Source organism: Aphelocoma coerulescens, chromosome 6 (assembly GCF_041296385.1).
Source record: "Aphelocoma coerulescens isolate FSJ_1873_10779 chromosome 6, UR_Acoe_1.0, whole genome shotgun sequence".
NCBI classification, from domain to species: Eukaryota; Metazoa; Chordata; class Aves; order Passeriformes; family Corvidae; genus Aphelocoma; species Aphelocoma coerulescens.
In genome coordinates, this window is record NC_091020.1 from 15,402,568 (window position 1) to 15,421,734 (window position 19,167).

A 19,167-nucleotide genomic window follows, 5' to 3' on the forward strand; every position below is an offset into this window, starting at 1 on the left:
ACTTTTGCATGTAGCTAAAACATACATGTACAAGCACAGGAACAGATCATCCCTACAGACACTCAGCATGTGCTACTACCCTGAGAACCCACCCTGCATGTGGTTTGAGTAATTTCTCAACTGATTTATCTATAAATTTCAGACCTTCAGAAAACATCTGTAACATCCAAAAGCCTGCTTTCCTAGATCAGCAGAATGCATGCCAAACATATCAAAATAAATGCACTGGGTTTACTCTACAACTTTTCAATATTAAAGCAGATTCATATTCGCAAAACAGCATTAACAAGTTTTTTGTGACTGTCCTGGGGTTTTGAATGTAAAAACATTCAGTTTTTACAACTGGATAAAGAAGAAAGGGAAGAGAACTAGACAGTTCGAGGCCGAGCAAAAATATTCAGACCAGAAAATACCATGTTTATGTATAACCCCATTGTTTATTACATTAACCTCTGTGTTTATATTTATAAACTGACTGATAACCAAATACTTACTTGCAGGAGTCGATGCACTGTCCTCTTCCTCTACCATTAATAGATTCTTGTTGAACTGACTCCTACAGCAGGCATACCAGCATTCAGAGGTCAAAAGAAAAAAAATCAAAGTAGGAAATGAAAGCTGAGTATCTTTAAATTTGGAACAGAAGGGAGGGATACAGCAGCCTTCATAAGCATAGAACTTGTTAACTAGCTACTATTAAGTTCAGTGATCATAACAGAACTTTCTTTGGTCTTAAGAATCTTTTCAGGCTCAAACACTAACTTTTTCATCACCCATTTAATTGTATTTTTGTATAATGTCTTTGCTAACTACTGCTCCTTATCCACTAAATGCTAAGCATTTTAAAGAATTCCACGCTACTTGCAAGTTAAGTATTACTCATATTTTCATCAGTTAGGTTGCTCAGGACCTTGCCTAGTCCAGCTCTGATCACCTCTGAGGATGGAGATTCTATAGCCACTCCGAGTCCCTGTTCCATGTCTCTCCATCCCCATTTTAAAGGATTTTGTCCTTCATCTATCTGCAACTTCTCTTGATGCAGCTTGTGCCAGTTACCTCTCATTAGTTTGCCATCTGAAAAATAGCAGTCTCCATCTTCACTATAATCGCCCAATGTGTAGTGCTGAAAGAGGTGCTCTAACACAACAGTCCCACACATCTATGGCAATTTTATCTTGACAGTACTCCTTTCCACTGTTACGTGTAAATACTTCCTGCTGCCTAGGGAAGCATTGGAATCACTATCCCTGGAAGCGCTCACAAAACATACAGATGTGGCCCTTGGGAACACGGTTTAATGGTGAACACGGCAGTGCTATGTTAACAGCTGGACTCGCTGATCTTTGAGGTCTTTTCCACCCTAAATAATTCTATGATTCTACTTATTCATTAGTTAAGAACTGCCTGTACTCTATGTCTGAAACACGGGTGCCACTGACATTTGTCTTTTATTGAGCCAAATGCAAACATTGCTAGTTAGTGTTGCCACGGATACATGGACATTACATAAAAATTACTTCTTAAAACTACAGTCACTCATCTGCACCATTTTGGAAAAACAGATGCGAAATTGAAGCCAACTTCAAAATACCACCAGTGATGAAATTAACTCCTGGAGAGCATGTGGAAAACGTGCAGCAAACTCACCATAGCTTAAGCTAGCTCTACTTCTATTCCTAGATGAGGAAACATCAACCATGCCTACCAGACACCTCTGCTGAGGTCATACAGAGCTTTTTTCCTGTGCCAGAGTTCTGCTTGTAATTAAAACCAGAAGTCTCAAGCCTGCGCCACCTAGGACTGCATTAATTCTGGACTGTACCACCACAACCACGAGGGGAGAAAAATGGGACTCTGTCCCTCTAGACCCCAAAAACTTGACAAAGCAGAAATTTGCGCACGCTAGCTAGTACTGTAGTGACAAGGCACAAGAGTAGATAACTTACAAGTCTGCAGTTTCCCTCACCACATGGGATTTTTCCTTATGCAACATCTTATCTACAGCACAACCTGAAGTCACAATAATCCATACAAACCTAGAACTAAGTGCAGCAGCCCTGGAGCTGCCTACACAGGCATCCCTGTAACAGGTCACACCCACTCATTTCAAGAAGACTGGCTGTGCCTGCAAATTCAAAACTTCAAGGTCTTCACAAAGAACGTGGAGAGGGGAAAACAAAAAACAACCCACAGAAAAATCAATGTGACACCAGTAATAATTTTCCTCAATGAGGGATATAAGCACATTGGGAAAAACAACAATAAATACGAGTAATATTGCAACTTAAGGAAATCACACGGGTTTAAAAGCTGATGTGTTCCTTACCAGGTAACCACAAAGGACAGCAGTAGACCAGTCAGCTAAGTGATGCCTGGTCAGATGTGCCATCATGTTCAAAATTCTACAGCCATCATTTGAACCCTAAAACTGTTGTTCCAGTACACAACAGCACTCCATCCACTTGGTTCCATAAAGTCCTAGTGTCCTGGCTTGAAACAGGCCCGCGAATCATGGATCTGTCCTTATATCCAGGCAAACATAGTCCTGAATACAGAGAGCCAAGTTGCTAGCAGGACCATAAATGGATTCAAAGTTCTAAAAACCTTTTATACCAGTTGATCTTTTCTTAATGCTAGCTTGAAATTCTTTCAAAAGTGAGTCTTCTGCCATTTCCAACTACCAAATTGGAAAACTGTGGTTAATTAGCAGTTAATCTATATCTGAGATCTTTCTTGACAAAAAAATAACATGTCAAATATAGCAGACAACTTCAACTGCAAGTAATCAGGATTTTTCATCACATGTTTTACAATAAAGTTCCTGCGACAACAAGAAACAATATAGAATTGCTATCATGTTCCAACTGACACAGAAAAAATACCCAAGAGTCAAGACCATCACTATTATTGAACATGGAAGAGCAAAGACACTTTCAACAGGTAAGAAAACAGCACTGAGAAAATACGCTAGGTAGTTCTCCTTAGATATAAGACAGCCTTCTGGTATTTCTGTTTTAGAAGGAATCTTGACAAAGATATCTATGCATTGACTAGTTGAAGAAAAATTAAACTGGGAGGAAAAATGCAGAGTAAAACCTCTAACCATAGTTTAGGAGTCAAATGTCACTCCCAGTTAAGCCAGAGGAGTTCACAGAAGACAGCATAGGTGAATAAACACCAACAGAATTGCTGGAACTACACAGGATTTCTTTAGCTCACTGCTGTCAGTTTCACTACAGGACTCACCACAGAACACCACACCAATTAATTTTGAAGGGAAACAACCAAAAGAATCAAATTCTAGCAAGCCTTAGGATTAAACAGCCTGCAGTATAAGGTTTGGAATCACTCCTTGCAGTAAACAAGAACCACATGCACATCATGCTGAACTATGTTCAGAATATCCAGCTTGGGGGGGAAAAAAAAAAAGATGAGTAGGGTCTTCCCTCATGGTTCTATAGGCTACTGCAAATATGACCCTGTTTGCAGAAACTAATTCACATCAGAAATTGAAAACTAACCTCTACCCTGCCTTAGGAAGGAATAGACCAATCTAACTCAGGAAACAGCAGTATTTCACTTACTTCCCACCATACAACTCAAGAAAACTCTTACAAGCATGCTTCTTGCGTTGGTCCAAACATGCTGAATTGTAAAACACACACACAAAAAAAAAGCCCCCAAAGCCAGATATATCCATCTGTACAGTGGTATGAGTTGCTTCTTCACAATATGGGATGATGAGACACTTCCACTTCAATTTCTGGTAAGTTCCAGTATCTCAGGTGTTAATAGGACCCATTTCTAAGCATTCCCTTGGCTTATGCACAGGGTTGGTACTTTTATCATTTCAGAAGCTACAGGGACAGAAAAAAACAAAACAAAACCAAAAACCACCACCCACACACAAAACAAAACCCCCAAAAATAAAACAAACAACAACAACAAAACCCACACAAAAAAAAAAAAAAAACAAAACCAAAACCAAAACAAAACAACAAACCAAGACCCCAAACCAAAACACCCCAAAACACAAGAGCTGCAGTACCTAGCAATCATCCTAGAACTTCCAGGACTAGATACACACACAGTTAAGGTGCAGGCCACCCTTCCAAGAAATAAAGGTAACTTGTGAATTGAAATAATGAGAAGTACAAACATGAGACTTAGTGTTTGCCAAGTAATGCCAACATTCCTCAGTATTTTGTCACCATGAAGATGTTATGAGAAGAGAAAGGTTGCATCTGAAGACAACAGTATTTTATGGACTGACAAAGTTCAAACCTTTTTCAAAGTTCAAACAAGATTTCTTTTCCATTTCCCTGTATACAGTCTCTTCAATTGTAGCACTGCAGACACTCTAGAAACTTCCCCACCACTATATTTTGGTGCTCAAACTCACCCTCATAAGCACAGACACCACATAAAGCCAGCTCCCAAAGTTTGGCATTACAAATATCCCCTCATGTGTAAATCTGCAAGATACATAGCGCATTCCTTTCTGCCTCCCTTTTCTGTTTCTGCACAGTGGAAAGTCTAGAGGACTGAGGCAACAAGAAATCTAAACCAACGCTGTCTTGCTGCCTACCCACAGGAAGAGAAACTGAGCAAGGAGGAGCCTGGATGCCAAAAAAGCAATTCGCTATAGATTGGCCCTTTGCCTGAAAGACAGAAGGAGGAACACCCAGTGTCTGCACTGGCACAAGCTACATACCAGAAAACTGAAATTCAACCCATGCCAAGTTACACTTTGAAAAGCTAAATGTACGTAGGCCAGTGAAAACAAAATTAGATAGGAGTGCAGGGTAAGAAAAATTAATAAAACAAGTTTGGTTTTGCATGAAAGCTTAGAAAGACAAAATGAAAGTGAAAGAGGGACTAATAAAATTTTTCATGCCAAGAATCAGATGAAAATCACAGTTGCTGAGCTGTTCAAGAGAGCATGGAGGAGAATCAACATCAAGCCATCTCCATTTGAACTGCATCTTTGAAGTTTAAGTATTAATTATTCCGAAAATAGCAAAGATGTAACTATTGAGATACACTTTGCGTTCCCACAGCCCTCTGAAAATGTTACAATGGCCACTTCCTCTTCACCTTTAAAAGCTGGATCTATCCTTTTAAATTATGTCTAAAAATAAGCAAATAAAGAGCTGCCTACAGCCTACAAATATCTGTTTCTTTGAGTTTATAGTCACATAGCATTTGTGCTCAGGAAATGGCTAACTCCCAAGACTTCTTAGGTTTCATGCAGCTCCCAAACTGCAGAACCTTCCTACTGCTTGTCCCAGAGACAAGGAAAGCACTCAGAGAAAACATCAGCAATGTTGCCATTCTAAACTGACACCATTAAAGATAAATAAAACACTCTTCTTAAAACTAACCGTAAGTTTTAAATACCACTTTGCTGCATTTCCAGACGTGCATTTTAATGCTTCAAAGACTTATTGAAAAGCTAAGTATCACTCAATTTTCCTCTCTCTTCACACCCTTCCCTACTATGTAACCAGTTTTTACACCACATTTTCTGGCTAAGATATTCATACAGCCCTTTTCAGAAAATACTTGGTGAGAAAAGGTGTGAAGCAAAAAGAAAGGAGGGTATCTATGCAAGATAGTCTTGAGCATAAGGAAGTGCACATAAGAGCAGTTAAATTGTTTAAATATGCACTGCAACGTAGCAAAGTGAACTAGATCAAACTGCTGCACAACAAAATTATTTTTCTGCTTTCCTCTGTGTGTATGTTTTGGCTTTTTTGTTTCTTTATTTGAGGAAGATTTTTTTCTGGATTTTTTTTCAGGACATAAAAAAGACACTGCAAATCTTCATCCTGAAGGATACCACTGCTTTCAGTTTTCCTTCATTCTTAAGGCAGCTCCACCTCTAGCTGGATGCTGTCCTTCACACACCCAGTTAACACTAAAACAGGCATCTTTTGAAATGCATTGATTCAAGTTACCTGTCCAGACACATCAGTGAGCATTTACCTCAATGTAACCATCAGAGTACTTCAGGTAACTGAAAAGTCCTTTATATAATATACACTACTCATGACACGATATACCACCTAGACACCATATAGCTGCCAAAAGCTACCGACCTTCCAACAAAATCTGTCTTTACATGAACATTGTACTTCTATCTCTTCATTCAGAGATGAAAAAGCAACCCTCCACACACACAAGGAAATGGAAAGGGATGGAGTAAGGGAAGATTTAAACAGTTGCACTGCATGCTTTCTCTTGCTCTAACTCAAGAGTTGATACAACTTTGCCCAAATCCAGAAGAGTCAGAGTAACACTTGAGACACAATTTTTGTATAAATCCTTTCTTCCAGGTCTATGGATAGCAGGAAGAAACATGTCAGCTACATTGCTGTAACTAATTGCTGCTATTTCTAAATCTAATGAAACAAGAGAACTATATCTAGTTGGATTGGATCACCCAGTAATCGATATGAGAAAAGCAGCTCCATATCATCACCACTAAGACAAAAGTTTAGCACTTCCAGCTCCCTGTTCCAAGTATTTCATAGAATGCAAACCACTCAACACTCCTGTCACATAGTCAAGGCTCCAGGTCTGCAAAACTAAATTCAGTGACACTGCATTTCAATAGTATTTATCTTCCCAGCGCATTACATACTCAGATGCTTTGGGCGAGTGACTGAAGCAAGCAAGCAAAGCCAGAAATCCCAAACCAAAACAACCAATAAAACCCCAAACAAACCAACAACAACCCACGCACAACACAATCACACACACAGGCCATACTGTATCTCTTCTGATCACCTTTCACTCCCTCAGGAAGAAAAGTTCAGAGTCTGCATTTGAGTGTGAATGTTCAGAATGACTGAGAGCTCTAACGCACTTCTAATGCACCAAATCTAACTGTCTCATCCTAATGAGATGTTAATTATGCATTAATTAAAGAAAAATAATCAAAATTACTCAAACTTCCACAGACATCAAAACAGACTTCTGTGTATCTCTCCATTTGTTCTTCTCCTCCAGAAAAGTCAACAAAAGACGTACTAGAAGTTCACCTCTTGTATTTGAAAACAAAAAAACCAAACCAAACATACAAAATTAGCCACCCCAACAAAAATCATCTCTTACTTGTGCTAGCTATAGAAAGAGCCAAAGAAACTTTAAAATACACCAATCTCATCAAACATCAGCCATTCCTAAGAGATGCCAGTTGGATAAATTTATTGTATTAATTTCAATAAATAATCTTGACATGCCCCATACTGTCACTTAAATGTTTCCAGTAAAAATAGCCTAACAGTTTTCTTGCAATGTCATTCTGCTTATACACAAATTAACATCAATTTCAAATGAAGATGCGGTCACATCCCAATAACAGGGACAACTTATGTACACTTACTTTCAGAACTGTCCCTGAAGTATTTAAAGCCACACATAGTGAAGAACAGTAAAAATCCCATATTTAAAACAAGTCTCTGTATTTGCTCGGTAACCCTGATCACAGCTAGCACAACTAAGTGGACACTACACTAACACGGAACTACTGATTCACCAACCTCATACCAAAACTATTTTTGTCAGGAAAAACCGTATGCCAGTTTTTAAACACGCAAGTCACACTGCTAATTTTGAGGCACCCAAATGAAAGCTTATTTCTTGCCAAAGCACTTGCTAGAGAACAGATTTGTTTGGCTAACTTCTAGAAGACAGATTTACCCTTAAACCAGCATTTTAGTATGGCAGTAATGGCTTTTTCAGCACCATGACCCAAGTAACATTCCATGCAATGGGTGCCAGTCCCAGGAGGTAGCCTAACAAGGGAGATTTTTGTTTCTACAGAATTCACATTACTTCGGTTGCTCAGTACTCCAGCCCTCAAATTTTTCATGTCATTACAGTATCAGAATTACAGTAGAAACTCAAAGTACTTAAACAGACAGCTTTATCACTACAACTAATTAAATGTTTATAGTGTATGGCTACAGCAGTAATTGCACAGTATGCAGCACTTCTGAATTTCCATTCTGATTATAGAATGTGAAGCTCCATGCATCCTTCAAATACCCAAGAGGTTCAATTTGACAGAAATAGATATCCATATATAAACGCAATCATATTTAACATACATTTAGAGAAGCTCACAAAAATAAAGCTACAACTACTCACCTCTGACAGTTCTCTAAACAACTATTCCTGAAGACCTCACTAAATAATTCTAACACGAGCATTTTCTATTCTGCATCCTCCATCATCTCACAATCAAAGGAAAAAGATGAATGAAAACCATCATGGAGCTTCTACGAGACACTGGTGGCACCTCTACAACAGCAAAACTCTCTGAACTATTGCATGTCTAAAACAACTGCCATCAAACTTGACCAGACAGAAGGGAAAACAAAAACAAAAAAAGAAAACAAAGGACCTCAAACCATCAACTTACAAATAATTGTAAATAAGTCAATTCGACTACAACAAGTAACTTTCTTTCCCCTAAGTACACTGAAAATTCCAAACACACTTCGCCATATGAAATGGGAAATGATCAAAGAATGCCTGCAGACATGTCTTTGACACTATCATTTCATAAACAAAAAACTAATTGATAGCTCCTTCTCCCTCAAGGCTGAAACCCTGTGAACAATTAACTTCAAAACAAGACTCAGGTAATAGCAAAAATAAATCCATGTAGGGAGTGCAACAAAAGTGAAACAGGAGGAGGATCCTGCAGTTTAGCTCAAATTGTCACTCTAACACCTTCACTTCTGTTCCTAGAATACTTACATTAATTCCAGTTTCTATTAATTGTCATTTTAAAGCTAACTATGTACATACAAATAGAATTAAAAAATAATAATTCTAATGGTCTTAAACATCACTAAGTCCCACCAGTGGTACTTCAGGTGGTGGTCAAACCACAAGAAAATCAGTATATCCAGGCAGAAAATGAAGGTAAAAGGCCACAGTCAAATCATACTGCAGATTTCAGCTACATCAGTCTGTCAGGCAAGACAGAACAATCTCATACCTACAACAGAGCATACAGCTGTATTCTTCCCTGCTGCTCTGTTCATCTACTGAAAACCCACAAAGCAAACTATCCAATGCAGAACAGCAGGACATAGGGAGGCAAGTAAAATTCCTTTACTAGCACTAGTCCTGCACGCATCTTGGATATACATCCCCACTCATATATATTTAAATGGGTAAATAAAGCACAAGAAGAATCATTACTTTTGTATTAGGTTAATAAATAAAGGCTAACAAGAAGAGTTTTTCACTACTACATTAGCTCTCATTTTTCAGACTTACCTGGTCTTTTTCATGGGGTAATAGGCTGACAGGTGGAAGGGAAGCTGGGAAGGTGCTGGAGTATTTTGGAGCTGCTTTGCTTTCCAAACTGCCATAATTCACTCTATACTGAGGACCATCCTTCAGTAACCTCCCATTGTTCACAGCACGTTTGGCCCCTAGCCGCAACCTCTGCTGAAAGGCAGGATTGTTGAAAATACTTGCTAGGTCATTTTGACTTCTCAAGTATTTCTCTATGTTTTTCAGGGAGGAGCCATTAGGTTCTTGAAGCCCTTCAATTGCTCTTCTCAAGAGTTTATTCCAATCCACATTACGAAGCTCATTACAAGCTCCTCTAGATCCCTTAACAGATTTGGGAATAGTGCCAGGTTTAACACATGAAAACCGTCCAGGATTATCTGGGTCCTTGTAGGATGCAAGACCTTTGTTAGTAACTTTAAGAATAGAACCATCTTGAACACTAAGTTCCAACTGTTCTGAAACAGTCTTCTTATCTAATCCATGGGAAGCACAAACAGCATGACATATTCTCTCTTCAGAAGGCCTTTGCTTTTGCTTTTTAACTTTTTGTATAGCTTCCAGAATCCACTCCGTATAAAGAGGGTTGGCAAGTTTTACCATGGTTGACCAGTAATTGTTTCCAGCCAAGAGTTACCCATAGAGGTTCCTCCTTATCCTTTTAGCAGATCTTTCCGAGGTTGTTCACACCTCAAACACAAATGAAAGGATTCCACACACTGCTTGGACACATGTCAAAAATATCCACCCTGAGGCGTCAGAAAAGGCAGAGAAATACCTGCTGACTGAAACTTTCCAACTACATTACTGTTACTGAAACATAGAAGGGATTCATCTGTGATGACACCGGCACGTCCTTAAAAGAAAGTTTGTTGCAACCTTTGAAAAGAAAAAACAAGAGGCAGGGAGAGAATATAGTTAATGCTAAAGTACTAAAAAGAAAAATCATATTCAGACATGCATTCATACTATAGATACTACAGTGTAGAAAAATCTCCGTGATATTATATGAAACATTTGTCAGTTCCCACCCCACACCAAACAAGTCATCATAAAATCCTTCTGCTTCTCATAACAGTCAGGGGATTTAGTTTTCCTAAATTCCATCACCCCAACACTTAACCTACTACTGACCTATTGGACAATTTCCATTCAGTCAGGGATCTGAAAACACTCCCTAAAACAAACTGCCTACAAATAATTTCTGCACAGATTATACATGCACTAGAAAACCCAAACAAACAGAAAACCAAACCCCAGCCAAAGAAAGTCAAATTATTAACCACTGCCAATTCTTACAATATCCTGTCTCTAAGAGTTCTGCCATGTTGATTACACGACTCAGAAAAATCAAAACCAAAAGTATCAGAACCAAGTTACAAGTATTATACCCTTCATTAATATTTAGGTACCCTACAAAACCAAAAGACATCACAAATGCACTTCTCATTTTAAGGCATTCAGCACAGGGGCATTTTTGATACAAATCCTTAGGAACAGAAATTAAAACTAAGTAACAGGAGGCATTTTCACATAAATACATTGTCAGCACACAGATGTATAAAGAGGTCACAATAAAAAATGTTTTATTGACTCACAGTTTAACAAAAAATTTTGTTTACTTATTATGGAATACATCATTCTAATAGAAAATTCAGTGTTTACAAAAACTCTTTTAAGAAACCTGAAAGAACATGTTGATGAGCAGTTTATTCATTCTGGGAAAATATATGAAAAATATAAAACAACTTAACAGTCTCACAAATTAAACTTAGACAGGAGCTGCATAATGAATAAATATTTTTGAAGTATTCTTTTTTTCTGCCATGAAGTGTGAGTGAGAACTTCTGAAGGCATTAACAGAATTGTATAATTACTTCGAATCAAAGAAAATTTTTCTCTTCTGTTTTTTATTTGTTTTCCTTTCTCAATATATGGGTTATCTTGTAAAGTAGAAGATTCACCAGTTTCACAGCAAAAATTTAAAATTAGTTAATATGCAACTACATTTATAAAGCTATGGCAAACAGCATACAAATAACAAAATCATCTATGATTACACAAGTCCTGGACCTCATCTTTGTTCATTTACTCCAGTCATCCTGCATTTAAATCATGTTCAAAAACTTGAGCAAATTATAACTAGGAAAAAACCCTGAACTGATACAGTAATTGAAAGTATTTCCAATCTGTTAAAAAGATTCCTCTGCAACTATGAAGACAAAGAATATAACACCACATCCTTTCTGTCCTATACCTTTTTCTTATTCTGTCCTTCAAAAATGTCTTTAAATATAAATTCCAGCGCATGTTTCACACATTATTATACCTACACAACAGGATTAGTAACAAAAATGCAGGGATCTGAAAACACTCCCTAAAACAAATAGGGAGTATAAAATTTTTCTATACCCAAATAGTCAATATTAATAAATTCATTTTATGAATCTGTCCTTCTTGAATTTGATCAAAGCTTAAACATTTTCAGATTTATAAATATGAAAATTCAAGTAACTGCCAGACTGAAAAAGACACATTCCTGATGCAAATGCAGGGCCTGAATGCTGAACTGGCTCACATACTGAACCCTATTGATCTACACGGATTGAATCCTGTTTCTTGCTTCCAGACTGTACTCTGGAAGTTGTATTTGATAACAGTTCTGTGTATTTCAAGTATCTGTAATCAAACAATAACTTGTTCTGTAAACAGACATTTTCACTTACTCCAGCTAGCAAAAGCCATTCTTTCCCTAACAGAATTGTTTATATTCACTGTTTTCAGATAATTCCAAAATAACTCTGTAGCTACAAAATTCAGACAAATATAGGGAAGAAAAGAGTTTCCATGGTGTTATAAATCCTATAAATTCTCTCACAAATCTGACACTGAAAATACAATAACACAACAAAGCAGAACTCTATATATAGTCTAAATCTGAGTGAGCCTTCACTATCTCATGCACTCTTCCTCTACATTTGGAAGTTCTCTGTAGCTGCATATAAAGCCCCAGATTCCTAGAAAGCTACTTTTAAAGTTTAGTTAGGCTACTCCAGTGTAAGTCTTCATTAAGCTAGTCATGACTTAATTAAATGCTGAATACTGCATTTGCTGAGTCAGACATACCTGCCTCAGTTTTACATCTACTGCAGTACTGTTGTATTAAATTTCATACAAGCAACCACATCACTGCCATTAAATTCCAGAACACACAGTACAGGGTCTGTTCCAAGCTCCTGGACACTGATGAACATTTCAGTATAAATGCTGTAACACGTGGTTTACAGGAATTTTTATTGGCCAGTGACTGTGGCAAAAGGTTAGCATAAACCTATATCTTCATATAAAGTCTACTGCTTGGTACAGGAATTTCACAGCCATATACATTCAGAACTACATTTTTACTTATTTACTTAAAACTCCCTACATGCAATACAACCTTCTGCATGCTAGCACCTACTAAATCAACACCAGTAGAGTGTATCAGCAGGAACAGAGTTTCCAATGCACAGGACAGGATATGTCAGGAGGAAAAATCAAGACATCTTAAATACACACCTTCCAACAGCACCTAAGCTCATTCTGCCTTAGAGAGCCATGCAAAGTGCATCCAACCCAAGTTTTTAATTGTTTTGCCACAACTTAGAGCCTCTCTTACTCTGGCACTTGGAGTGCACATGAACTTGAAGTGCAGCATCCTGACCTCCATGACTGGTATGCCAAGGTCTACCACAGGTTAGATTCAGAAGAACTTACTACTAACAAACATCTTTCCCAGCAAAAAAATTTGGGTGAGTGATCCTGGAGCTATAAATTAAGGAACTCTTTCAGAAATCAAGACAGGTCAATCCAAGATTGGCCATACAGAAATATACACATTTACATGCAAAGTGACCAGATAAAGACAAAACAAATTGTTTTAGAAACAAGCTTTCAAGACTCAACATAAAAGGACACTCAGAAACACAAAGTTACATTCGGGTTACTAAGTTTAGAATGCAATTCTACCAGAAGTACAAAAAGATGGTCACACATCATTTAATATAAAAAGTGTGATGATTACCCAAACAGGTTTTGAGGAAATACCATTTTAAAGAAGTGACTATAAATTAGTATCAGGCAGTCATGTCCTATTTATTAATCTTCCTCCCCTTGTAACTAACTAACTTTTAATCAAGCCCTCACCACCACTCATTCAATCACAAATTAGATTTTCCATACTGTTAAATGCACAGGACAACTTCCACATTTTATAGCAACAGTCACAAAGTTCTTTCTATGTAATTTGTCTTATTTCAGCGTCTTCACTCTATGGTATCTTATTTTGAAAATAAAAGCATTTGAGAAAGTTTGACTGCACTATATTACTGACCAAGTCTGTTAGCAAGTCTACCTCTAGAGAGCTGCAGAACAGAAGCATGAGAGGGTGAAGTACAACACATTACCTCTAAAACATGAAAAACTGTCTCTAGTCAAGGCTTGTCCCTTTACCTAGGTCATAAATTATGAGATAAACACAAAGAAGTTGCAAAATTTCAGCTTGGGATTTAGAATGCATGCAAATGTGCCCTTTATAAGGCACACACCTATTGCACAGCTGATTATAATTAAAGAAGGCAGTGACTGAATACTTCAATCTCAGGTGCCATCAGTAATCCTATAATCCTCTAATAAGATGGTTTTTAGACTGAACTAGGACCTGGAATTGCTTCCAGGTGATCCAGATTGTGAAAACAAGCTGTGTAGTCAAAAAAAACAGCAACAAAAAAAGCTAAGCTTTTCTCCAGAAACAAAACTAAAAGTTACTACACAAATATCACAACATACCATCTAAAGGGTTTTATTAAAAAATTAATGAAAAGTTTGCTTTGGCTTTCATAAATGTAAATGCAGTTAAACTTTTAAAAACTGAGGTTAACACAGCTATAAAAAAAACAAAAAGAAAAAGAAAAGGGGGAGAAGAGGATGCAGCTGGGGAACATGACAGCAACCTGCCGGTGACCTGTGAAGCACAATCTCATTCTGCTCCCTCCTACCTGCTCTGCACACACTCAGGAGAAGCAGCAGCAGGCCAGCTCTCTGCTGCAGCATCAGGGTCAGGTAAGGATTGCAGCAGAGGAGGAGGAAGAAGAGAAGACTGCCATTGCATTCCATTTTTGCCATTTTTCTTTGCTCCAAGCCATTACTTAGAATTCTGCAGCTAATCAACTCTGCATTCCACCCCCATCTCAATTAATGATGCAAAACAGACAAGATAGTTGTTTTGCTATTGCAAAATATAGGGACCTACAATAAGACGGGGAGAAAGCAGATCCTGGTAAGGACTTCCATCATGCATATCACTCTTAAAATTACTCAGGTCATGAAGCCAGCTATTGTATTATTTTTACACAACACACAGTTTCCAATAATAACATGAAGGGGCAATGACACATATATATGCATTAAAAAGACAGATGTGTAGACACTACAGTAACTTCAAAAGGACACCAAAGACTTGGGGGCATGAAGAGAAGAGTGGCACATCTGAACCGAACTGATGGAAGTGCTTGTGCTCTGAGATATCCCACAGGCTTTTTTGAGATCATATGCTTAAAATCATTCCACAACATGACAGCAGCAAGCGCCACCAGCGGAAACAGCATCAGCACAACATGACACCAGCAATATCACCCAAATTCACCTTTCCCACCTTCTCCCACGGAAGTTCTGAGCACTTTAAAATACAGTACTAGAGAACAGCAGGGAATATGGGAAGGTAATATTCACTGTCAAGAGTTCACTTGGAAAAAGGGTTTCACTGAAAATATTTCTTCTTGGGATAGTGGTTTTCAACAGCAGAGGTGGGTATCCATCTGCTCTTACCTGAGAGGGTTATTCTCAATGCTCAGTGACAGAGTGCGAGAGGTGAGGTCCGGGCAAAGAACACACAATGTGAGCATCACTTCCAAAACGTGGCACTGCCAGGCTGAACTATTCCCCTCCCCAACTTACTTAAGGTTTTTACGGTATAGCCTAGCCACGGAGATGTGCAACGCCTAGAGCCTCGGGCCAAGGCATTGTTGCATTTGACAGGGGCCGAGCCGGGGCTGGCTCCGCGCCCTGCACGCCCTGCTCCGGGATTTGCCATTCCCGAGGCAGGAACCCCCAGCCCGCCGGCTCTGCGCCCCGGGGCGCGGCGACCCGCGGGCAGGGCAGCCCAGGGGAACGGGGCCGTGCGCGCACCCGCACCGCGGGCGGGTCCGGCGGCCGCGCGTCCCCCGCGGGAGGCAGGTGAGACCCCCCCGGTACCACTCACCTCCGCGGGGGGAGGAGCCTCCTCCGGGCGCCGCAGCGGCTCCCCCTGCTGCCGGCTCTTCCGCCGCTCCCGCCGCCGGGCCGCGCCGGGCCGCCTGCCCCGCTCCGCTCTGCCCGCGGCCGCCGCGACCGCCCCGCTGCCGCCGCGCGCGGCTTGGCGCACCTACGCCGCCATTTTGTCTCGCCCTGTTGTACTTAACGTGAATCCGACATGACACTGATTACAGCCCAATGGGGCTCATTAAAACCTTACCTACCCCCCCGCCCCGCCCACCGCCGTCCGCCATTGGCCCGCGCCGCGCACGCCGCTGCGCGCTCACGGGCCGCGGGGCGCTGTCCGTCACCCGCCCACACCGGCCCCGGCCCGCCCGGCAACCGGCCCGGCGCTCCCATTGGCGGGCGCCGCCTGTCAATCACGCGCCGCGCCCCTTTCCCGGCACGCTCAGCACCGCCCACCCGCGGGAGGGGGCGGGGCCGGCGGCTGACACTGGCCGCCGCCGCCGCCACACACGCGCGACCCCGCCCACCCGCCCGCCCCACCGCTGGGCCTCGGGCGCTCGCGATTGGCCACCCGCCCCGAGCGGGGGCGGGACTTCTCGCCATCCCGCCCTCCCGTTGGCTGCCGCTGCCGCCCGTCCGGCACCCCCCCACTCTCCGGCCTCGCCACCTCTCCCCCCCCCCCTCCGCCACCGCCCCACCCGCTCCCTCCCGAAGTTTGTTCGGGAGCGCGAGCGCTGCCGAGACACCGCCGGCGGCCGCCTGAACCAGCTCGGCAGGGCGGGCGGGCGGGCGGGCGCGCGACACACACTAATGAGCAGCCTTAAATATTGAGCGTCACGCGCGTGCCTCAAAGCCTGGCACTCGCCCGGGCGGGCGAGATGGAACAGCATGCTCCCAGCATAACCCTCCCAAGGTGCCTGGCACTGGCAGCCGCTTATCGCGCGCACACACACCCCGCACCGCCGAGGGAGGGGAGGAGGGGGTGGGAACGGGGACGACGACAATGACTCCCAGCTCTGCAGCCACATGCAGGTCCCTGCAAGTTTCGCCATGCGAAGCACAGGGACTTCTCTGTCACCCCGTCTGCGAAGGAACAATTGCCGCCTCAGAAAGACAGGGTGGGAACATGCAACACAAAAACCTCAGCCATCCCCTGCTTCCCTCCGCCACTCCATTCCCCCTCTCCCCACCCCATCCAACCCAGCCATCACCTCCTGCTGCTGCTCCCCCTCCCCTGCAAAACGCAGAGCATTGCAATGCATTTACCCAGCGCAAGTGTCTGCAAACACGTGCATCAGCCTCCAATGCTAAAGGAAAAAAAAGTACCCAGCCTAGTGACAAGCCCCCTGCGCTGGGAGAGGGGAGGGAAAGGGGGTTATTATGGCAAATTGCAGCCTGTCACCCAATGCAAAACAAACCCCATCGCATGCTCCCTATTATCCCCCGCATAAACTCCTGGGAATCTAACCTCCGATGCAGGTTCCCCCCTTTGCTTGCAATGACCTCCTTTCTCTGCCCGTGTGTGTTTCTGCAGCAGCGGTTCCTGCGGAATGTGCTGCCCCTGAAACGCGATCGCGGCTCCTCTCTCTCTCTCGCTCGCTCGCTCTCTCCGCTCTGTCTCTCGCTCGCCCGCTCGCTCTCTCTCCTGGCTGCAACCAGAGCCAGGAACACAACAACAACACAGCCTCCCCCCACCCCCTTCCCCAAACACATACACACTGAAGAGACCCAGCCAGGAGAGCCAGACGAGCCGGGGAGGGGGTGGAGGGAATCCCCAGCCAGCGGATTGATTGCACCAGTTACCTTCCCTAAGCCCCTCCGCGAGAGGGAAAAAAGAAGATGAATACAGAGAGAATACCTTGTCTCCCCTCCTCCTCCTCCGCGGGGCTCCTCTTCTCACTCCAAAATACTAAAAGGTGGACGGGCAGATCAGACACACGCGTTCAGCTCTCGGCGGGGGAGGGGAGACACGCGAGCAATTATCATTAATTTAAAAATTAAAACAGAAACCCACCCCAGACCTCCAGCCTCCCCGGTGCGGGCGGACGCAGATTGCGAGGACTGGTGCTAAGACACAGGACCTGATAACAGCTAATTGAAAGGTTAATCTACATAGGCTGTGACAGAAGAGGTCCCTCCCCACTTTTTTATCTGCTGTTGGCAAGTGGGAAATTGAGCTCCCCCCACCTTTTCTCCCTCAAAAAAAAAAAAAAAAAAAAAAAAAAAAAAAAAAAAAGAGAGAGAAAAAGAAAAAAGAAAAAAGAAAAAAATATGAAAGAAAAAGGGAGAGAGAAAGGGGGAAAGGCGAAAGGCGATAAAGTTTGGGGGGCGGCGCGTCCCCTGGGCGGGAAGGCGGCTACGGAGAAGTGGCCACCGGCGCCTCCCGGGGGCCCTCAGCCGCCCTCGGGGGGTCGCGCTGGGCTTTCCGTCCTACATGGGGCGATTTGAACTGTCTCGATGGAAGCACCCCCACAGGCAGCCTTTGGGGCTTGAACATTCCCCCGGGCCGGGGGAAGCGGGCTGTGCTTGAGCCGACCATAATTAGTCTGAGGGATGGAAGCAGCGTGAACAAATCACAGATGATGTCCTCCCATTGAGTTTGTACATGTAACAAGATGTTAGGAGGGATGTATTTTAAAGAACAAGGTGATAACACGTATGGACGTGAAGCTCGGTTTTCTCCCATGCCGTCTTGAGCCGTGCTGCCAAAGGCCTCTCACCATGTTAAAGTTTTCAGTGATCACAGAATATGTTGAGTTGGAAGGGACCCATCAGAACCACCGAGTCCTACTTCGGGGTTTTACTACTACTCGTGATGGTTTTCTCACCTATGGCCAGCAAACACCACTTTCCGCCCAAACATCACTTTTCATGCAAGCGTGGCATGACAAAATACCGTGGGATACATCCCATAGAGTGCCACACAAGGGAGGGAAAGGCAGTCTACCTACCTGAGCATCTACACAAGCAGGCACAGCTAGACATTCCCCATCTTCCCAAACTTGAAACATGACTGTCCCAGAGGTCTCCTCAACATCTTTTTTTCCACATTTTATGGACGACATGTTGTGATAGGTGCCTGTCTGCAAAGTTTTCTAAAAATATCTGGTCCCGAATAAGAAAATATAAAAGTAAAGTTCTAAAATATCTCCTTTTAGAGTGGATGGAAAATGATCTTCTACAATAAATTATGAAGGTCTTCCCTAGATGATGTGCATGTAGACTAGTAAGGAAACAAAGTTTCCATAATAAAAAAATAAGCATTAAGGTTCAGTTCAACTTCTTTTGGAGTCAGTTGCTGGAGATACTGTCTAAGGAAACTCTTTGGTGATGTTTCAGAGCACTGTAAAATTGTATGACCTACTTACAGAAAGCTACTGGGTGAAAATAATATTCCAGCATGTATCTATCACACCATAACCACTGACTGAGGTTTTAGTCTTTTAACTGCCAGATGCAGCCTTTTAAACATAAAGAGGGAAATTGAAATATGTAGTGACCTAATGCTTGTTGGAGAATCTGTCAAGGTTCATGTATTATGCAGAACCTGGC

The 19,167-nt window shown here is 42.1% G+C and overlaps 1 protein-coding gene across 16 annotated transcripts in view; it reads right to left on the bottom strand.

Moving 5' to 3' along the window:
- The window catches only part of KAT6B (lysine acetyltransferase 6B), a 111,377-nt gene extending 93,648 nt beyond the window's left edge, over positions 1–17,729 (bottom strand). For 3 of the 16 annotated variants that reach the window (XM_069019334.1, XM_069019333.1, XM_069019318.1), the window contains exons 1-4: positions 17,474–17,623; positions 17,084–17,264; positions 15,617–15,809; positions 9,301–10,197 (exon numbers count right to left, since the gene is read on the bottom strand). In XM_069019334.1, the coding sequence (XP_068875435.1) occupies positions 9,301–9,921 (621 nt within the window). In that variant the 5' untranslated portion in view covers positions 9,922–10,197; positions 15,617–15,809; positions 17,084–17,264; positions 17,474–17,623. The other 13 variants (XM_069019322.1, XM_069019319.1, XM_069019323.1 and 10 more) reach the window with 13 other exon arrangements.
- Between the last annotated feature and the right edge of the window lie 1,438 nt (positions 17,730–19,167).